At 42.1% G+C, this 23,586-nt stretch overlaps 1 protein-coding gene across 1 annotated transcript in view; it reads left to right on the plus strand.

The window, feature by feature from the left end:
- The window catches only part of LOC122816575 (matrin-3-like), a 59,708-nt gene that overhangs the window by 26,536 nt on the left and 9,586 nt on the right, over positions 1-23,586 (plus strand). The window contains exon 3 of the mRNA XM_044089450.1: positions 10,529-10,675. Coding sequence (XP_043945385.1) covers positions 10,529-10,675 — 147 coding nt within the window. The remainder of the gene's footprint in view (positions 1-10,528; positions 10,676-23,586) is intronic.

Raw genomic sequence — 23,586 nt, forward strand, 5'->3', positions numbered from 1 at the left:
TGTCATCCAGCTAAGAGGCACAGAAGTCCAGGTAGCTGGTGTCTGAGCTCATATAGAGCACCAGAAGCCACAACTCAGTGGGATGAGCCTTTTACAGATGTAAGGCCCTGACTAAAGTAAATGACTTGAATTTCTGTTAGCCTTAGTCTTTATCCAAATAAAACCTGAGCTGTTTATGCTTTTGTCAAGGCATGCAGCACCCTGTCAGATTGTGGAGGGGTGGTGTAGGCAAATGGATGTGACAGCTCATTAACCACTTTCAGCATGAAAAGATTGGTACAAAAGGACACCCTATCCTCAAGTTGTCATTAATAGGCCAAACAGCATTGAACTAGCACAAAGTAACATCCACAAGTGGGTCTGTTACAAGACTCCAAAATGGGGTGAAAGTCTGATTGCCTAGTAGTGAGTTTCCTGGCCTCTTGCAGGACTTGCAATAATTCCTCAAGAAAAAGGGTGTTGCTTTGACCTTGGTGTCAGTTGAAGTGTGGACGGGTTGGGATGGATGAGCGATCCATGTTTTGTGAATGATTACCCCCTCTGCTAGATGCAGAAGTGGAGGGGACCATTGATGTTGTGGCCAAAGGGGAGTCACCAAATTTTTGGGAGCATCCGAATGCATAAACATCCCCTTCCAAGAAAATGAGGGAATCTACCTTTCACACCAGAAGACCTGGGACTCTGAAGTTCTACTGGAGTAGCCCACTGGTGAGCAATTTCCTGAAATGCATCCCTGTGAAGCATCCATTCATGGGATTGAGTAAAGGACCTTCTCTGTGCCACAATATTTGATTAGAAAGAATAAACTGCCTGAAGTCACTTTATAACTTGAGGCCCCAGAGGGAACATTTAAAGACCCGAAGAGCCAGAATGACTTATCCTTGACATTGATGTGCTGCTCCTATGACTTATCCTTGACATTGATGTGCTGCTCTTAAGACTACCACACTCCCTGAACCTTCACTGGGCAAAATGTTCCCACATCTAAACTTGCTGAGAGAACTGGATTAAATGGGAGCCTTGTTTGAGAACTGAATCCACCGGAGAAGTTCCTTGAGACAAGGGAGAACGGAACTGCATCTTCATTTTCTAGATGTGCATGTTGACGCCACTAACTTCATGTGAAGCTTGGCCAGAGGGTGCATTAGAATGATGGAAGCTATGAACCCAAGATTTACAACTCCCTGGCTGTAATGAGGCTAGGGGAAGAAAATAAGTAGATAAGGCCTTTGGAGGAGACTGGGATGCTATCATTGACACCATCTGAATCCTACAACCCAGAAAGACAGAGTAGGAAGACTTTGAAGTTTATCATGAACCCTGGGGTCTGAACAAATGGAAATGAGGATTTTGCCAAAGGATGTTTAGAAAGGATTTCTGTCTAAGGGAATATTTGGATTCCTTGAAGCCTGCAAAAAGCCATCATTGGGGCAAGGCATTTTAGCACCTTTTTGAGGCAGAAAGGGCAAAGCACAGAATTGAAAATGCCAGGAAGCAGCAGAAATGCAAAAACTTGAGGATGGATTGGAATATGGAGAACCAGAGACACCATCCTTATGCCAGAAAGGCCTGAGGGAGTAAGGGGAAATGTTGAAGGGAAGGCACCTTTGTGTACATGACAAGAGGTCTAGAATCTGTTCAAAGTTCTTGGCACTAAACCATTCTTGAATAAAAAACCCCTTCCTCCCTTTGGTGACACAGCATCTCTTTAATAGTATCCTGAGGCAATGGATCTCAACCTCTGGGGGGGCTCTTCCTGAGGAGGCTGAGAAATGTCCATAAGGGTATGGGGAAATCGCACCATGAAGTACCTCTGACTGAACCAAAGAATCCTAGGTGATTCTAAGCCAAATGGGGAAGAGAGGCTGAGAAAGTGGCTCTGAACAAGCAGTCAGACCACACCTGGTTTGTCAGGAAAGGAATGCTTTTGAATCCCTGCACTCTGGCCATAGCAGGAGGAGCCTGTTTACCACCCTTTTTACCTTTATCAGGAGGGTGAGATTGTTCAGTTGGCTTAGAAGGGTAGTTGCTCCATACCTAAATTTCAGGAGAAATGCATTTAGCTCCTGTAAGGCCTTTGTCTTGGAGAGACTGTATGGAAGCAGCTGCTGGTTTGTTTCTTATCCAGAAGAGTATCCATCTACTTGGCCTTAATATCATTGGGTAAAGGTTGAAGCCTAAGCAAGAATGCATCCTCATTGAACCAAAGGCAGCAGCATCTGCTGCATCATAACTACATTTGATAAATGACAAAACTACTTGAGGGGAAGTCAATAGCAAGGAAAGAGCAGAAGATTTAAGGAGTCTGAAAGATCCGAAAAAATCAGATAAGGCTGAGAAGGCCAACACATACCTAGATATACAGGTCTGGTAATTGCCCTAAAAGCTAGGGTAGCTAAAGTATAAACCAAGGCACACGCACGTGGGACAGTGCAACGATCCAAACCAATGAAAGGTACAAGTTATCAATGAAACATCAATATTACTTGGTCGATGAGCCACACAGTGAATGTTGATTATAAAAAAACAAAATTGGTTAGCTAGTATAAAACTCTAGAAAAAAACATAAGTAATGAGTGACCTCAAAACGAGTTACCTCGAGCCTAACCTGTACTAATTGTTTATTAGTATAGACAGCCACAGTAGCAAATGTAATGAAACTGAAGACAAAAACATGTTATTGCTCCAAATAGGAAAGAATGTCCACAGATATTGTTATAACGCAGAGCATATGTTCACAAATGATTAACCATCACGGTCAGAACCCAAATATGTTCTGGCTGTTCAAAATTATCTATTTTTGTTTCAGCACTGAAGGCTATTTTTTCAGCTGAAACCGGTCTGCTCAGCATTTCTTTGTTTATGACATTCAGTGTCAAATATTTTTGCCTGCATCATCGTTGTGCCGGTCCATTTTTGGTTTTTGTAGCTAAAGTATGAAACCTGTCCATGGCTCTGCTGTCCTTGTTGGAAGGCAGTAACTTGTAATGAAGGAAGCAAATGAGACTGCTTATGGCTACAGATGCAAGATGGTCAGCAGGACATTTGAACAGAGGTTTTGTATCTCAACAGCCAAGTAATAGACAACTTCTAGCTGGGAGCTTTCATAGGAGGTTGCTGATTGTGCAACTTGAGTGATTGCTGAGATATTGCAATATTACAAATGTAACTTCTAGTTTACTATGACTAGAATCTAAAGAATACTGTAGCTATAAACAAGCTTGTGCTGGTTTGCCATTTATACTTATGACCCCTATAGTTCCAGAGATGACTACTTTGAAATGTGAGGACATGATTTGTCAAAAGGCTTGGGCTCTGCCCCTTGGAAGTTGGTGCAAACTTCCTGAGCTCCTTTGGAGTGAATGAGTTAAGATGCTCCTTCTCAACATACAATTCTCAACATGCAATGAAAGGGAAGAAAACCTATGAAGGGTTTTCAGGACAAATGCCTTTACAAATCTAAAGACATGGTTGGGAGAAGCTGCTAGGCAAAAAAGGCAATTATGGCAGCCATTATGGGGAATAGTCTCTCAGTCATTTACCCGTCCTGAATGACAGACCCCACAAGCTGCACAAAACAAGGAAGAATAGTACCCCCCAACTGGGTACTTGTCTGCAATAGTTAAGACTTCAGTAAACAGGAGTAATCACTGGAATAAAGAAAAAAGGTAGAAAACTGACAGGCAAATGGACCAGTTAAAAGCTGCGTTTGGACTAGTTGCAATCTGCATACCTTTAAGCAGCAGTAGGCTTTGATAACACTGGCCAGACCCATGGCAGGGAATCAAATTTATTAATACTGCAGCAGTGAACATTATAACCCTATGCTCAAGTCTTGATACCATTCTGGGCTTCACAGCAGTACTTCAATTTTTTTTTTCACAGCTCTTGTTACTCATTCATTTTGCACTTTTTTTTTTTTTTTGCTTTTAGAGCTGTGGCATTTTTTATAGAATGATCACTTGGAAGATAGAAGTTCAGCTTTACTGAACTAGCAGGGGTGTGTCTGTATAAAATTCCAAATTTTCAGCCTTTGCAAATTAACTGTCTACTAGAATTTTAGCTTTCTGTCCTCAGTTTCACATGAGACTGATGCAATCCATGCCCAGTGAGCATGCAAGTGATTCCATCCCTTGTAAGATAATGGATGTCTGAAGTCTTCAAATGAAGGGATAGGACCTGTGCCTAGCCTAGCCGCATAAGTGGCTGGTGGGAACTCCTCACTGTGGCCAAGTTCTAGCTAATGGCCAAAACCTCTAGCTCCCTTTTTGAGGGCTACAACCAAGATCCACAAGAAGTCCAATTCTGACTTGCAGATGTTGGCAAAATTAATATGCTCACCAAAAGGAATTTTGGTTGCCCATTTTCTTTAAACTCTATCTCCTTGGTTGAGGACTCTGATATATCAGAATAGCCTTTGCCAGAGAAATACCAGGAACTCACCTTTTTTTAGATAAAAGGTGAGTGCTCCCTGGAAACAAGGGGGAAGGCAAAGCTGTCAACAGACCCTAATCTTAAGCATTGGCAATCTAACTTTGGCTAGAAATTTAAATCTCCTTAATTGGTAACATATTGTGATCTAGTTCTAATCTTGTCATAACATGTTTCCCTAGACATACCATTATAAATCTGTAGGCTCCTTTTTGAAAATTAGGAACTATTAGGCATGTAAGGCAAACCACTGCTTTACCTGCAATAACTTTCATAAGGCTGAAAATGCATGGAGCTGAGAGCCCATGCCACAAGTAAAATTGATAAATTGTAGGAGCCTAGGTTAACAGGGCCGTTAATAGTAGATCTTAACTTAGAGGTAGCATGAACCTTCAAAGATAAAGACAAGCTTAGGTAAATATCACTCTACTGGGTCTGTCTGTCCCCAGGAATGTGGAACCAAACCCTGTGGATAACTCCTGAGGTTGTGACTCTCTGTACAAACTTGCTTATAACAGGAAATTCTAAGAGACTAAGTTTCTGGCAAGAATGCCTTTGGAAAGAGCTTGTTCCCTGTTGCAACTGCATGCCTTTTTTAGGTCATAGTACCTCCCCTATTTGTTGTAAAGGCCCCTTTTTACCACCCTCTGTATAGCCTCCTGACCTCTTCACAAGAATGTAGTGGTAAACTCTACTAATTATCCACTGAAATGGGCAACTGGCTCTCCATGTCAATGGTTATCTTGTGGGCTCTAAAATCCATTTCAGCAAGTTTGCCTTCAAATACATTGAGAGATGTGAAAGTATTTCAGGATGCCTCCAGGCAACAAGAGGTGCTACAACTGGTACAGAGGTGTCTGGTCAGTTTGGAGTGTCCACATTTGCTGCAGTCTTTTAGTGGAATGTGGGGGGGCGGGGGCTGCTTTACATGCAGTAGGCTTGAGTGACTATGGTGCTCATGGTGGTAACCCTCTGCACATATCTGCCTGAAAATGATAGTATGTGTACTAAATCTTCTCCCTTAGGTTCCATAACCATTAACTAGTCCTACAAAAGCATGTCCCATGGGTAACCTTTGACACTTGACTGACATTCCTTCCAAATGTCCTAGCACAAGTTGGTCTTTTGCTAGCCTGTGTAACTCTACCAGGTTTTTTGAGCTGCAGAAATCCAAAATAAGCTGATTTAGCTAGTCTAGCTATAAATGGATTTATTGGATATATTAAACTGGCATTACAGCAAGTCACTAATCTTGTGACTCTCTCTCCTGTTCTGCCTTGATGTGGTAGGATTATTGGAGTGTTTTATATTTATGGATTGCCTACATGTGAGCCTCCCTTCCTCTATAGGAACAATAGAGGAACACCAATGTATGTGCATTATAGCACTTGGAAGAACATCTGGTGTAGCCCTAAAAGCTGCCAAGGGTAGCCCAATGTCTGGCCAGTATACCAAACCATCTCTCAATGCTCCCCATTCAAGGTGTAGGGCATAAAGGATGCCCATAAGCATTTGCTGCCAGTCTAATGCCCTCATTGAACATAAGTCTGAACACTTCTTGGTGCCCCATTGGGGGTTTCTTAGCCTTTTCTTCAGTGTTGTCTGAATGTCCTCTAGAAAGGGGATGCTGGAGTGAGAGGCAGATGCTGGAGTGAGGCAGGTTTCCTGTAAGGATCACCACTAGTGGTGTCTCTTGGCTGCTGCTTATAACCATTGTGTTCTGTCTGACGAGCTCTTGTCCCCAAGGCCCTATAGTGCTAATTGTCAATCTACCTGCAGAACCAAGTTGCTGGCACAGTTTGGTGGGATACTCGTGTCTTGATTCTTTAGCCACCTGTTAAAGGCCAGGCCAAACTGTTGCTGTCCCACCTAAGTCTGGCTTCCACTAGCCTTGAGAGGATTGCCAGGTTGTCTTCTGCTGTGGCTGTTTCAGAGGCAGTCCTGGATCAGACTTTATCCCAGAAGTAGAGGGGGGGACCTCCTGATTTCAGCAGGTCAGTGAATTCCACAGATTCTTCTGGGAGGAGATTCCTAACTGAACATTCTAGGGTGTATGGGGAAGACATCCCTGAAGAAAAGTAGTGCATTTTCCCTGCCCCAAAAGATCTCAAATGGGGATGGCAGAATTTACCCAGGGGTTATTGACTGTATTGCTGGCACTGACTCCTGACAGAATTTTTGTACTTGCTCCCCTTGGTCCTTTACCCCACTCGAGACCCAGAGTAGGACTACTTGTATTCTGAGGAAGTGTTTTTGGCTTTATTCCTCTGATCCCTTCTCACTTGTAATCCTTTGAAGGAGACTCGGCCCAGACTTCTTTTGATCTCTTTTTGGAACACTTTCTCATAGCACAGTCCCATTTAAGAGTACTCCAGACATACTCAGAGGCTTCTAATGTTCAGAAGGTATTTGAGCTCTGCCAAGTTCCTAAGGCCTCTGCTGCATGTCTGTCTGCTGCCCTTTAGATGCACTTTCTGCTCCTTCTGTGGCCTCAGGTTCTTTCTCCAGCCCTAAGAAACCTGACACCTTTTTACAAGGTGCCTGATTACATTTCTCTAGAAATCTTCTGTGACCCCATCTCTAAAGCTTTTGGTCCATTACTAAACTGCTTCTTTCAGACAAGGCTAAGGCTATGAAACAGCAGGGCAAGTAATACCCACACCTTGGACTTGTGGGCGATTATCTATAAGACCATGTATGGTTTAGCACTCCTGCTTGCCAGGCCTGATTCTGAAAGGAAGAACTCTGCCCTCTTTCCTAGGCTCCACTTCTCAAGTAGCTTCCCATTCTATTAAATGCAGTTATGATGCACCTGATGACTTCTAGAGCTGCTGCTCTTGGTTCTGCAGCTGCTGAGCTTTCTTTACAGGAATAAAGTACAATTTTCTTCTGACAGACTTTAGGCGACTCCCCTTCTCAAAAACCTCTTCTAAAACTAGTTTCCATATGACCCTTCCCTCAGTCTGGTTCCTTTCTCAGTCATTTTTTTCTGCCCCTTCCCTAATTGGTTAAGTATCACTCCTGAATCTTTCTGTTCATCTGTCAGGGATACTTCATGGTGTGGAAAATCCCCCCCCCTTTCAGGGCTTCCCTCTACCTCAACAGCTTCCTTTCAGAACTGCTTTAAGGGTTTTATTTCTGAAGCCTGGTTCAGGAGTGTGCGTCTTGTGTGTGTGTGCGTCTTGTGTGTGTGTGTGCGTCTTGTGTGTGTGTGTGCGTCTTGTGTGTGTGTGTGCGTCTTGTGTGTGTGTGTGTGTGTCTTGTGTGTGTGTGTGTGCCTGTCTTGTGTGTGTGTGTGTGCCTGTCTTGTGTGTGTGTGTGTGTGTGTGTGTGTGTGTGCGTCTATTGTGTGCGTGTGTGTGTGTGTGTGTGTGTGTGTGTGTGTGTGCGTCTTGTGTGTGTGTGTGTGTGTGCGTCTTGTGTGTGTGTGTGTGTGCGCGTCTTGTGTGTGTGTGTGTGTGTGTCTTGTGTGTGTGTGTGTGTGTGTGTGTGTGTGTGTGTGTGTGTGTCTATTGTGTGTTTGTGTGTGTGTGTGTGTGTGTGCGTGTGCGTCTTGGGTGTGTGTGTGTGCGTGTGCGTCTTGGGTGTGTGTGTGTGCGTGTGTGTGTGTGTGCGTCTTGTGTGTGTGTGTGTGTGTGTGTGTGTGTGTGTGTGTGTGTGTGTGTGTGTGTGTGTGCGTCTTGTGTGTGTGTGTGTGTGTGTGCCTTGGTGTGTGTGTGTGTGTGCGTCTTGTGTGTGCGCGTCTTGTGTGTGCGCGTCTTGTGTGTGCGCGTCTTGTGTGTGCGCGTCTTGTGTGTGCGCGTCTTGTGTGTGCGCGTCTTGTGTGTGTGTGTGTGTGCGTCTTGAGAGTGTGTGCGTCTTGAGAGTGTGTGCGTCTTGAGAGTGTGTGTGTGTGTTCTCTACTGTTAAGTTTTACACAGCTGTAACTGGCTTAGGTTTATCTATAGAAGGCAGTTCAAGTCATGAAATTTAGCACCTGTACAGTTGAGGCTGATTTGCACTTTGAGTTTTGATTTGTGCTAAAGTCAAAAGCAATAGGGAAGCTTACTTGGCTCAATTTTGTATGACAAAATGCACAATGGCATGAATTTTGGTTTGAGCTAATGGTCAGCTAATCTATCCTTAATCTAGTGAGCAAGGGTAACTGCACAGAGTGGATGTTAAAGGGTAATGGGTACCTTACAGCCTGTATAAATGTATTTGTCATTTGTCAAACTTCTCTGGTCTGGAATACTGAATTCCACCCGTGCTTTATTAAAAATGGCTGGGGGTAGAAGTTGTAGTTTGAATCTCCAGTATTTAAACTGAAATTCTAGGGAGGTAATCTCTGTCACCTGTTGTCACAATGTAAATATCTTGTGCACTATTTCCTGTGTTTTAATAACCTGGAAACTTAAGACTATAGGCTAATAAATGTATGAACTGTACGAACTGTTCATTGTATTATGGCTGCACATGCGGGGGGGGGGGGGGGTGCGGTCAATTTTAACAATGGGATTTTAGTTGAAACTGCCTTTATGGTCCTTGTAGCTATTGGTGATACTCCATTAAGTTTGTATGGAACTCTATGGGTATTTTTAACATGCCTGTTAAACACCCATGCATCTGCAATCACAGACTTGTGCAGCAGATCAGTAGCTCAACTTCTATGCATACCTCTTAATTGTCCACATTTGTCTGGTCTGTTAAATACATTATTCAGAATCTTGTCTCCCCCATTACTTTTGGCTTTTTCCACCATTCATCTAATAGGTTGCGAGGCAGAAGCTGACCCTGGAGATTAACCCAGGTCTGTTTTTAAAGGGTAAGTGGAATCTGCCATTGAAATGTTGAATTGTCCCTGTTTTTACATAGTACTAAAATGACAAAGTATACTTTCCCACAGGCTCCAGCAAGAATGCACCCAGAACTGGTTCTGTTCAAAATCCCCTCTTATGGCCTAATCCCACAAGTTACTTGACCATGCCAAGAGGGGAGAGATTGGGATTATAATCCCACAAGTTACTTGACCATGCCAAGAGGGGAGATATTGGAATTTTACTCCTACTTTTTGCAATTAAATGGCATGTTAGAATGGATTCCATTACTCGTTTGGGTTTACATTGTGTATAGTTTGTACAGGATTGCTTTTCCTGTACTAGCTGCTTAGGGCTAGTTGGTGTAGTTGCCTGGGCCATTTACCCAGTATCAACCTAATGAAGTTTCAATTATAAATCTACCATCATAAATTTAATTTTCATGGAATTACTCTCTTTACCAAAGAGTTTGTACATTAAGTTTTGCATTTATTAACTTTAGACCACAGGTTTTGCTACCCAAATCTTGACTGCGTTTTGGGAACTTGTGCTTACCATGAGCAGAAAATGGATGTGGAGTCCGTGGCTTTGTTAAACATGGCATGTGTGGCTTTGTTAAACATCAAGGTTGCCCCAAATTTACAGTCCCCACAATTTCCAACACGTGTGGAAGCTCAAAATTTAATATTTGAGCTTTGTTAGCCTCCACTTGTGCCAGCTGTTGCACTGAAAGCTTTCAGGCTTCTGCAAATTATATGCAATTAACTGCAGTTAAAATATTGTATTGCATTTCTCCCCAGGCCTCTGCTGAAAACAGGCTCTGTGGAACCTAGTCTGACTTTAAAAATAAAAAATGTAGCTTGCCTGCTCATGTTGGACACTAGCTGTGTTCCATAAGCTGTATATGGAAGCTTCTTGACTGCAAAAAATGTTAAGTACTTGTGTGGTAAGCTAGAGGCAAGACTTGGGGTAAATTAAGAACATATAATGTGAGACTTTGGGAGTTCTGACATAAACAGTTCATGGGAAGGGAGTTTATCCCTACTGCCGATTTTTACTTTCCAGAATATCCCTGGTATGTCTAGTAATCTCATATTTCAGTTTTATGACTTTGTTGCTAGTCTCATGAACAAATGAATAAACATCACTTTTGATTTAAAGTGAGTCTGTATGTCCAATTCTATATCACTAGAACTCGTTTATGTAAGTAGCCTTTGAACTAGAGACACTTACTCCACCTCAGTCCATTATTACTACAGCTATACAAGTTGAGTACTGAAATGCTTTGTCTTCATGTACAGAATGATGCCTCTGCAAATGAAGAACCACAAACAAAAAAAGACAGCAAACCGAAGAAGCCAAGTTTAAATGACGTAGCAGAAGATGCAGAGATGGCAGAAAAACCTGAGGGGCCAGAGATGCCAAAGCCAAAACGTGGGAGACCAAAGGTAAGTGCTCTCAATGTTTTACAGATTTAAGCCACAATCCTAAAGCAAAACGTAACTTGCCAGAAACTTGTTTGGATTCAACTATACATGGTGTTCCTGTGGATGGTTTACTGTTTTAATCTGCACTTGAAGGGTCAATTTCTGATTGAGCCACAAAACTGCCCTAGAGGGCTTGTACTAATTACTGACATTTTATAGCTTTCTCTGCATACCTTCCCTCCGCATCAGGCATGCATTTTAACTTGCTCTACTTCTCAGCCTTTTTATGTGCATGCATTCACTTCTGCCTCCCAGCAGGTCTCTCTTGCAGTATCTAGTGTTTGCAAGAGCAATGCATCTTGAGTAATATGCACCAAGTTATAATGTTTTGCCCCACATTTGTTAGCAGATCAAATTGCATTTTGTTACCTTGCTTTGTCCTAAAATCTCTTGAGACTGCAAATGGCAAAATGCATGCAGAAAAGCATTCGGGGCTCATTCACCTAAACTTCAGTACCTCTCAAATGTCCAGATTTGTTCCCAGTGATTTGCCAGAAACATTTTATGGGGATCTGTATTGAAGTTACTAAATTATATGCCTGAGTTTTAAGAGCAATATTTAAAATATGCTATTTTTGGGCCTTGCCCCTGTCCCCCCGCTTTGTCCAAATTTCTCTAACCAAGAGGTTGAGGTATGATTCCTACTACATACCACATTATCACCACAAGTAGTGTCTTTGGCAAATTTATCTACTTAAGCAGCCATAGATCATTTTAAAGCAACAACCACCAACTTTTTTTTTTTTGTATAGCAAGAAGACTTGGTCAGGAAGATTGTTATGGGTGACTGCCAAATGGACCAGATCCCAGATTTGAGTATGGTAGAAGAATGGGGAAGTTGGTATAATTTTAGATAATTCCAATGTGGAGTGGAAGCTCTTACCACTGGCAAAAAGGAGCCTGATGGAATAAGTACTTGGCTAATTGCGTTTGTGGGGACACTTCACCTTTTACCTCTTCTATCGGGTAAACCTTGACCCCTCCAAATAACTCAAGTAGAGGCCTGAGGTACAATATTGACTAGTGCCAGAGTTTACCTTAATCCATCAAAACTGATGACTGCTATGATTGGACTCTCTAGCAAAGCACCCCATCTCCTAGTCATTAGCCCTATTAAAATATTTAGCCTTTAACCAACAGTGTTAAAACATCCTTGGTGTTTCTGCTTTCACTAGGGCAGCATACAAATCTCACTCAAGTTTACTGAGATTTGCATCCCACAAAAATCAATTGGTAAGAATGGTATGATGTACGCACTTAGTCCATCTTAATTACTGCCTTACCTTGTATACCACTGTGTGAGAAATGAAAGTCTGCATTATGAACATGAGCACTAGTGCATAAAATACCTGGCTAAAAGGTTCCTAAATTAGTACAAAGCTAACTTCCCTTTAGAGCTATTTTAAGCCTAGCCAATTATCCCTTGAGACTCAAACCCTGCACCTTGTGTTTGTAAGGCAAACATTAGGCCTCCCTCCCAACCCCTTGTTTAACTTAATACATTCCCCCCCCCCATGGAAATTAACATGGAATGGCGTACGACTGGGGTTTGGAACAGATGAGATTTTCTTTAAAGTATGTAGAGGCTTCATTAACTCAAAAGGAAAGGGGGACAATCCTTGCAGGTGGTAGAGGGTTAATGCTGTAAGCTGCACTTAGTCATACAGAGCTTTATTCCAGCCTAAGCTCCTCGGTGATCCCCTGGACTTCAAAAAAACTGGTATATAGCTTCCTGTATCTCCATCTTAATCTAAAATCAAACTAAACTTGATTGCATAAGTATCTAGTACAAACTCTGAACCCATTAACTACTCCTAATTCACATTTGCATCAAACATTTTACAAGATAAAAATTTTAATATTTCCTGAAAATCTGCTGCTCTGAATCTTTAGCGTACTTGGTAGAATTCGGTATAAAATCTTGGTTGAATAGGGGTGAAGTGGTTTGGTAATCTATTCAGATTTTTTTTTTCCAGTGGATATCTTTCTGCAATCTAGGAACACAGTTCCTTTAGCATCTGGCTCCAAGACTTAAGAATCGCCTTCATGCAGTAGAGGCTCACTTTAGTGAGTTAAGCTGCAAGTAATTCTTTCCTAATTGCTAATGGCACTCTTAGATTCTAGAAAATGCAGAATTTAATGGCTTTAAGCTCTTCATTGTCCAAACTCTTGCCATATAAGAAATTGGCACTTGGAATAATACTGTTCCAATATGACAAATGCCTATAACAAACACTCAGTGCAGCTTTTGAAAGTCTCAAAGCAAAGGCTGTATTTTACTTCATATTCCTACAAAATTGCAGACCTGGCATTTGGCATTTTGAGCATAACTTGTGCGTGATGTCTTCATTATCTGCATGATTCCAGTTTCTGAAGTCATTCAAATTCAGAAAATCTGATGTGTAGTTCTAAGCTGCTGTAATGAGCAATATTTCCATTAGACTGGCATGTTTCTCCGTAGTACACCTGGTACTAGGTCAAGGATTAGATTAAGCGAGGAGCTGGACAGCCACAATAGCCATGATTGGTTATGTTGCCTGTAATTAAGCTTTATCTCTGCATGCCTTCTGCTTGGGGAAAGTTCTCCCCCAGCTGTTGCTCCTTTATCTGTCTCCTCTGGTAGAGGAAATAGTTTTTACCACATCAGGACCCTGTCCAAACCTCATATGCAAATTCATGATGCTAAGCCTGTACTATGCAAATTCATGATGCTAAGCCTGTACTGCACCAATAGAGCTGCAGTGTCCTTTGTGGGGCTGCAGTGTAATGTGCAAACTTGCATCTACAGCAGTATGGCTTCAGTCTTACTGAAATGATATGGCAATAAAATGAAACCGCTGAAGCTTGGTCTTAACTCAGTAGTGGCCATAAGTAAAATTTGCTCACTACCTGTCAAGTGGGTTATAGTTTGAGTAGAAAGCATAAACCCCCCCAACTTTGTATACTTGACAAACTTTACCTAATGGGTACAGCAGAATTAATAGCCATTAGATTGCATTGATATCCTAAATATCCTATTAAGCAGTTTTAATAGGTAAAATGGTAGCTTTTGCATGGGGGTTTCAATTTTCACGTACATGAAATGTGATAAAGGTGCTAAACATCCAACTTGTTTTTATGGGAGGGGTTTTACAAGTTGGGAGGGTGGCCTAATGGTTAATGTGTTGGCTTTAAAACACAAGGTGCAGGGTTTGAGTCTCTAGGGATAATTGACTAGGCTTACAATGGCTCACAAGGGCAGTTAGCTTAGTACTAACCCTAACCTATGAACCTTTGGCACAATCTGAGAAAGCCACAAGTTTCAGAATATATTTTTACTTATGAAAAATTCCAGCTCTGATATAAAGTGTTCTATACAAATCCTCCTCCCTTTTTTTATAAACATGAGGTGACATGCTAAACTGCATTCTCCAAGACTGGAGTGGTACTGTACCTTTCTCTTAGTTTTAATATCTGACTTGGACTTTGTATGCTCTCTTCCAGAACAGAGAAGGCAGGGATTATTGCTGAAATTAATTTATCCTTCAGTCTCCACTACCTTCATGAGGTGGACCCCATTTACAAAATCTCCCAAAGACCATACTGATGTACACTAAACTTCTGTCCACATATACAAATACACGCTATATAAAATGGAGTGCAGAATCCTAAAGATACATTTATACAGTATGATTAGGCTAGGCTTAAGAGGATGGCCCCCTGTTGTAGATGGTCAACTATCTTTATGGCCTACTATCTGTGTATGAGAAATTGAAATTGTGAGCCAGAAAGTGCCCAAATAGGGAATGTTCCCCAAACATGTAGAGTAGAAGTCTGAAGTGGAATAAAAGCTGTCATTGTGCAGAATGTCCATGTGTTATGTTGCAGCATAACAAGTCCCTAAAGTAAGAAATGGGTAAGAGCAGGAAACCTCAACCAGGGCATCCAGATATGGAAAATTACAATACAAAAGGGGATGGAGAAGCTTTGAAGGTATGGATTACCTGTGAAATTGAGGGATCTGGTTGTAGAAAATACAGTGAATTGTGTGCAACTCTGAACAATGACACTGAACAGTGTCCCCCTATTGAAACGAAGCATCTGATATTTGCCACACTGAGCTACTCTTGAGCCTTTAGTGGGGAAACTAGCACAAAAGTTCATTGGAATTGCATAGCAAAGGAAGAAAACTTGGATGCAGTCAATGTTGAGAACTAGTGAGTTCATAACTGGATGGTGTAGGATTCAGCTGAGAAACTTCCCCCTGGTAAAAGGAAGGCTACAATTGCACCCCAAAGTACCAATATGATTTGGCATGTGGTTGTGTGTGTCAAAGGCAGGTATGAGCCTAGTACTGAGCAGCATTCAATACTTGATGTCCCAATACCAGCACAGACTAACAGCTGGCTTAAGTTACTGGGTACCATTCAGCCTGGTAAGATGGCTGATGGGCCCATGCTGATTTACCTGGGATAATCACCAGTCACATCTAGGCTTTTGGAAAGTTGCCAGACTTCCACCCTTGGTGCCTTTTTAGGCTTTGCCAAACACACAAACCTTCCAACATATAAAAAACAATGGACAGGAAGCTAAAGTGTTAACTGCTCCATGCTAAAGAGTGCACTCCCTGGAAAATAACCTCTGCATACCTCTCAAACCTCTTAAAGCAAGAAATCTGAAAGTCAAAATGGGGGGACAACCCCCAAAATGGGGGCACTTTTTTAAATATTGCTCAAACATTTTAAAACGGGATAAAATTTATGCCGATGTCACTTTCTGGCTTCAACCAACTCTCTTGTTGCCAGTGACTTCCAAAACAAATGAGAACCAGACCAAAAAATGAGGCAAATATCTGGACATTCTGGGGAATCTGTACAATTGAGAGGTATGGAAGTCTGCAGTTACTGCAACCTGGTTCACAGCTGCAAAGCACTCTTTAGTGCATGGCCCTAATATTCACACCTACCTACTGACCACCCAAGGATGAACTACACCATGCCCGAACAATGTGGGTAAAATGCATTATATTGGCTACAGGTCCCCCACAAAAGCCCATAATTCAGTCATAAATTTTAACCACCAACATCCAGGCCTAAACTTTCTTGAATTTGTAAAATCAAATGCCCTGGAGCAGCTAGCCTAGACTACCACTGGAGAAACATGATCTGTTACAAATATGGGAAGACGCTAAGTGCCATCTGCTCACTGGTTGAGATTTATCATGAAGTAGTCTCACTTGAAATAAAGGTAAAACTATTCTCCCCACCTAACCCTAAACCTTATGAACTCTTACTTATTGGGATTCCAACCAGGGGTATGTCCACAATCTTGAGGGCAACTTCTAAAGTGTTGAATTAGTTGCAGATGGCATCTCTAGGATATCAGCCAGAAGATGCAGCAAATGTGCTGGTCCACAAATATTCAGCTTGCATCTTGCCTCCCCATCACCCCCAATTCTCCCAAAAGAAATGCTCTTCCAACTCCAGTTACCACTGCATACTGCTACAATGGGCCCTCCAGGACCACAGGCATCCCTTTTTCATAAAGTACAATCTACTGACCCAGTTTGACTAGTCTAGTTTTGTATGCAAGGCTATGGAAATCCTATTCTGGACCTAATGACACTGGACCTGACTTTGTCAAGGACTGGTCATGCCTACTGAATCTGGATTACAGGCCATGGATGAGGGCAAAACTATACTGGTTAAGGCAAAACTATACCACCTTGACCTGGTTAAGGCACTTGACCACTCCAGTAGGTTCTAAAACTGCATAAATCCCCATGTCATTAAGAATGGTGGTAAATTTTTATTCATGGACAGTCTTGGTTGGCTGGTGAAATCAAGAAGATGCCAGTTACTAAGTGTCTTGTGGCTCAATTTGGGAAGTCAAAATTACAACATCAATAGCACTTCCTCTCCAAGTTGTAGTCCCACAGTACTTTGCACTTTGGTCTAATGAGCCATGTGCCATTTGGTATGTATTTGACTAGTTATATGAATAGACTTAAGTCCTATCTGACTCCTACCAGCTAGTAAGGACTAACCTATGCCTGACCTACAAGGCATTAAGGGTCACCTACTCCAGGGATACTACATGGATAAATGTGCCCACTTCATTTAACATTCATGTGATAACAAATGTGATACATTACTGTGTAGATTAAAGGGCAATAAGGGGAGGGGAAGAAATCTAAATACCATTATGGAACTGAGTGCCGTATAGTAGATGGGGGAGAGCAACAAATAGATCTTTAGACATGGTAAAGCAACACAAGCAGCACTATTGGATCAGACCAAGCTTGTGTATAGTAATGTGAATGAAATCTGCACAGAAAGATGTGCAGATAAATGAATATCTGAAGACCTTAGAACAAGTTGAATGGATGGTAGGAAATGAGATGCAACAGCCAGAGAAACTGAAATAAAACTCCTAACTCGAAGACTCCAGGCCCAGATGTATTACTTTCTGGCTAAAAGTATTGATAATTTAGTCTCTAAACCCCTTGTATGTGCACCTTGAATAGACACCAGCCTTGAACCTGCAAGCTATCCCAAGTCATAACTTGCCTTCTCTAGTATAAACGCTAGAGTTTTTTTTTTTTAATCATGGCTATACACCTATGGATCAAAGTATCCTTTGTAGTCATCCTGGAGAAGGGGAAGAATCTCGAGTATGGGACGGGTAGATTACAAAAAAGCCTTTAACAGCATACCACATTAATAAAGTACCAAGATGTGCAAGATGACTACATTGATTTTAGAGCGCACTAAATGGTGAATCACTTGGTAGCCAAGCCATAAGACAAATTTATCCCAGGGGATGATTCAAGGAGGGATATGCCTGGGTGACTCACCACAGCTCTCTACCCCCCCTCCCTTAGTCATGGTTATTTGGCCACCTGTAGTTCAAGAGATGAAAGTTTAACCGTTAAGTGGTTAAAACTTGCTTGGATGATGGAATGTCACTTGTTGCTTTGCACATTTCTCAAAACTATTTGTTTTAAAGCAGGAAAGCAGCAGCACCAAGAATCCTGTTTAGGACAGGAATGTGATTTTATGTGATTTTATGAAGGAACTTTAGCAGGAGAGTGGAAATATTTTGGAATTGAAAAATGTCCAAATGTGAAACTTGGGGGGGGGGGGGGTCAAAAGCTATAAACTAATTTGCTCTTAGTTTTGAGGTGATGGTCCCAAAAAGTTGATGGCCCTAAAGTATTTGATCATTTGGACATGTCATGCTTATCTGATATGTATACCAAGATTGTCTTCTGGTATGGATGACCACAGATCCAAAAACTTCCAGGCAGGCAACTGAATGTGCCATAAGGCATAGTTGCAACTCCTGGAACTACCTCACATTTCTCAGTAGTGGCACTAAAATCTGAACCCTGTGACTACTTGCTCTAAAACCTGCTGGAAAGCACTAAGAAGCCTTAAACTGATAAGCACTCAACTCTCATTGTTAAGGGAAATTGTAGGCACTAAATGGCCTAGAATTGCAAACTACCTTGCAAAGGTAAGGGAAAACTGCCTTTACTTTACAAAACACCTAACTGGCATGTCCAATGGTCAGCTTCTGGTGATTTCTCCTGTCCACCTGATTGTCCACCTGATGAATCTGGGCATACTGGAGCAATGCAGCAACTGCCTCGTGTACATAGACAACTCTCCCTCCTACCACCCAACACTACAACTTGCAAGAGATGCACTTGCATAGCCAAAACTGGAAGCAAAGCTCTCCAGCCAAGATTGTGCTAGACAGTCTGAGACTCACCTGCACTACACCTCAAGAAATGCAGCCTTTCAAAACCCACACACAGCAACACTAAACCCACATATGCAGAGACCGTTAACATTAACCTGCCCAAGAAACAAGGGCCACTGTCTCAACCAAAAGTGACCCAGCTCACTCCAATGTGCCACTGATGTGACTAGTCAGGCACACAGATGTCCCTCACCAGGCTGAACAGGGAGAAAATTCAGCTGCCTGTTGAGTGCATGTGTTGTGTTGATCCTGGTACTAATCAATCCACAAGCACATACTACTGTCCTTGTCCATGTTGAGTGAATGACTTTATGTACCTCCCTGGACTACAAGACATGGAAGAGCTCTCTGATCATGTGGGCCAGGCAGGTATGACTCTAGCCCTGAGTAGCATCCTGCCTTTGCCCAGAATAATACAACAGTATAAGGACAAATTTTGGTGTCATTCATAGAGGATCCAGTATGTCTGCCTGGGATGATATGATCGACAAACCATGAAGCTTTGCCAGAGATGGTCTGCACCAATCACCCCTGGGATTCCAGTTAACTGGCTAAACTCTTGCCACGCCTATAGTGCCTTTTTTAGGCAAGGTTCAAAGGACAAAACCACCACTGTAAAAGATACAAGCATGCAAAATCTGAAGGCAATGCTGTCTAAACCTCAAAATGCACTCCTTGAGTCACTCCTACTGAGGCCTGGTTAACTCCCGAGAGCATCCCTGCAGTACTAGGCTACAACTTGCCACACTTTAGCCAGCAAACCAAAGGTGGAGTGTCCATATTTGAGAATATTCACACCTCCAGGCTAGGTGCCAAACACAATGCATCCTGAAGTTCTCCAGGTGCAGCTAGCACTAGGTAAGACTGCAATACAAATTGTAGCTTGCTACAGATCCCCACCATGGCCAAAAATTCTCACTACACCTTTCTAAACATACTGGAAAATATTAAGATACAACCAAACACCCTAATACTGGGTGATTTTTCACCTACCCTGCCATTAACTGGGAAAACTACTCTGGTACAAATGCCTTTTCCCAACAGTTATTGGAATTCATAAATTCCAATGCCCTGGATCAACTAATCCATTGTCCCACAAGGGGCTCCCAATATGCTAGACTTGGTAATTACCAACATGGGAGATGCTCTACACCAGTGGTCACCCCCTAATTGGTCAGGTCTGACCATAAGCTAATCACCTTTGACATCCACATCCCACCAGTAAGGAAACCTCCATACTTCTCCAAAGCCAACTTCATGTTACTCCTCAGTGAAACTTCATGAAACCCATGCAGATGGGAGCTGAAAGTTATCAACTGAATCCTACACTAAGGCACTGTATGAGCACTTGTGCATGAATCGTGCCATTCCAAATAGAACAGAGGTGTTCTCCTCAAAAAGGAAGCAAATCTGGTGGTGCCCTGCCATAAACTAAATGGAAGGAAGAATTTGATGCAGAAGAGGAAAATTCCAGGATGCAAAACACTTACCAGCTTCTGTAAGAACCTGAGATCCCTCATAAAATTCTCAAGCTAGTTACGAAAATAAAATTGCCAAAGTTTCTAAACGCAACCACAAGGTCTAAATGGCAATGCTCTGAGCTACAACAGAATGGCATTAAATATACTGATCCCAAGGATATCCCAGTATCCTGGCAGATTGATTTTTTTTTTTTTAGTGCCAACTTCACCCTCTAAGGGCTCATACCCATACCAAAAGATTGCCAAATTCCTGTAATCATGGCCACATGGGTAGAAACAGCACTCTAGCTGTGAATACAGCATCCATGGCACCAGATGACTACCTGGGCTGTGTACTACATTAACTACAAAATGAACTGGTACCTCCCATGTTTAATCATAGCCTCCCATCAGGCTTTGCAAACATGAATGGTGCAAGGGGGGGGGGATCCACCTTTGATCCTGGGAACTACCATTCCATCAGTGACTAGCCTGATCTGCAAGGGCATGGAACATATTATCCTGGAACTTGTAAACAAGACATTGGCAACCTTCAAACACTGGACCCCACCCCGTTTGGGTTAGTGAAGGTCTGATCCTGTCTCCTGAACCTGATTGACAATCTGTCTCCAGAGCTGTGGATGAGGTTAAGGTGATCCACACATCTGGACCTCGCAAAGGCCTTTGACAACATCCCAACTCTGGAATCGTAGGGATTTATGCCTAGCTTAGTAAGTTCATCTGTCACTCAATAGGTTACCAACTGGCTCACTGAATCCATACTGCAAAAGTAGCAGACTCCAGATCCAGCTCCAGACAATGGAGTACCAGAGTCCTGGGACCACTCTTGTTTTACAGGCCAACGCTGAGGACTCTGGCTGAAGTCTGCAGAGGAGTGCAAACGGCGAGCCATTAATGAATCTCCAAATGATGTGGATATTCTACAAAAGGGCCTTACAGAATGGATGCTTGGTGCCAGAGCCATGGGCTCAAGCTTATTACCAAAAAATGCAAAAACATGTACCCATGAATTACTACATGTAGACTTGGACACGGGTGGACAATAGTCTCACCTTTGATAACCACATTTCCACAACAGGCAAAGCCTAAGCCTGTGGCACACCTCATCACAAAGGGCTTTTCATCTGGAAAAAGGTCAGTCTCACTGTAATTGTACCTCACAAGACCTGCAACAGCTGGAAAGGCCACAAATACCGCACTAAAGGCTTAAAGCAGATGCCCTATGCTGACAGGCTAAAAAAAAAACTCCAGCTATACTCTGTCCATATAGACAATCTAACATACAAGGCCATGCCAAACCCTGAGCTGTTGGGACATGCTCCACCTCAGAGCCGCACACTCCAGGATCTAAACCTCCTCACTGAACAAAACATGCTGGAGGGATAAGTTCCTGACCCAGAGACTCTGCATACTCTGGAATAGACTGCCCATGCATGTCAAGCAGAGCGTCTCCTTGGCCCTCTTCAATTAGCCTTTACTATTGGATGGAAGATGGGGAAATTCCACGGGGATCATGTCAGTCATGACAGTTGCCCTGCTAGATAGGGGTCCAGGGAAGTAAATATTGTGGGAAGAAATATCCAGGGAATTGTTATGGCTAGGCTTGTATAGGCCCTAGGGCCAATAGCCTAGTACCACCCTATGGTCAGTATCTGACACTGGAATGCTTAAGAAGTAAATATGAACCAAAAGATGAAAGTTTTAACATTAGCAGCCCAGGATAGTGGGCTAGAAGTCAATTTAACATTAAATGGAACCAGAACAGTATTGCAATTTGTTGCTGCATGTCTTGTACTAATGGCACAAGCTCTGTGGCAAGACCGTCGTAGAGATTGTGCAAATATTGCAATATTAAAGCACTGGAAAATGAATGGGAAAAGCATAGGAGAATGAAGTTTATCCAATGGGATTACCCATTATCAAAAATTAGTGACATATCTGTCCATGAAAATGCAAAAGTAGCCTTGATTGGGAATTGCTATTGCTGCACTTGTAATTGTGTCTTTCATACAGACTGCAAATACCAGGATTTGCAGACCGGAAAGAGTAATGTTGACGTAGCCATACAGTTCAATAACAGCAATGGGTCTCAATAAAATCTGTCTAGGATATGCTACAATACACAGCTTCATAAGAGCCAGTGAGCACTGAAATCCAATGTGTGCTTTAAATAGAGCCAATTCAGTATGTGTATTTTCATTTTTTACTTTATTTGTAGTGTTTAGATAAACTGATTATAGTCTGGAGACTGACTTATTTTAAGCAAACTGTAGCTCCACAATTACCAGGGTGGGACACTGGCTTTACTGACTTGGTATGTGCACTTGGAATTATCCATAAGGGACATCAGTCTTCTAGCCAAAACCTGTCCGATTTAAGCAAAGTAGCATTCCAGTGGGCAGTTGTCCAAATTATTGAAGGCTTGGAGCATATTGGGGGAAGAATAATGACATGACTATTTGAACCAATTTATAATGCAGGACAGATGCCAGATTTGTTTTGGGTAATGGCCCACTAATCAGTCAAGACATTCAAATGAACAGTTAATATCTGAGCTGTGGTATGAAGTAGCATTCAATAAGAATTATGTGGCAAAACTTTTAGCCACTCAAAGAAGGATATTATCATTGCCATGTAATGATGACCATCGCAGTGTTCTGAAGAGACCACTTAATGGACTTTCTAGCCACCCACCCATTAGTCCCACCCATTAGCTTTATAATTGTACCTACAAGCAATATACCCCAGCCTGTAATGACCATTGTTCTTCCCCCCCACCCCATTTTCCAGATTGTCATCAGTACAGATATAGCAACAAAATATAACAACCCCTGCTTTTGGACCAGAATGTAAAATATATTAGTCTTGTATAGTGACCTGTTAACTTAATTACCTAACCTGATATCAAACTACAGCCGTTTTGCCAACTGTTCCTATTGATGGAAAGCATCATACCATAAGACTACATAGCCAAAACCACATGCTGCAAATATGAGTGCCAAGAGGAAAATTGGAAGTTTTGAATATAATGGCAAATTCTTAAACTGTTCTCCAAAATTATTAGTTGCAATGAGCCATTAAATGCATAGCTGAATGTACACTAGCCTGAAAATCCATATATTCATAAGTTTTTACTAGGCTGATGACCACAAACCATTTTAAGCCTAGCCATGCATACTAAATCTCCAGATTTCCTGTAAGCATGGGCTTGAGATGGAACTGTGCCAAAACGGGGATGAATTTCCAGGTCCCCTTCAAATTGTACAAATTGCACTTAATTGGGTTAGGGAGGCCCAATTTTCTCATGGATTGGGGAGCCTATTCCATAAACTGGGTAGTCTTTCTCCAGCAGGTCCTATTTATATCCCAGGCAAGTCTTTAGAACCAGTAATTCTGGTGCAGTTTGGATATGCAAGAGATCCATCAGGGTGGGGTCTGACCAGTGGGAGTGTATCCTAGGTTGTTCTTGCCACAATACTTGGTACATAGGACAAACAAAAAGAATGGTCGTGTTTGAATCTTAGAACATTTAAGACATTATGAATAAATGAATTTAGTCCTGTGGCCAAGCACTTTTTGGAAAAACATAAAGGTGACCCAAGCAGTTTAAAATTTTGTGTTTTGGGTAAACCCTTTAATTGTGAA

Source organism: Protopterus annectens, chromosome 1.part1, assembly GCF_019279795.1.
Source record: "Protopterus annectens isolate FY-2018-M chromosome 1.part1, PAN1.0, whole genome shotgun sequence".
NCBI lineage: Eukaryota > Metazoa > Chordata > Ceratodontiformes > Protopteridae > Protopterus > Protopterus annectens.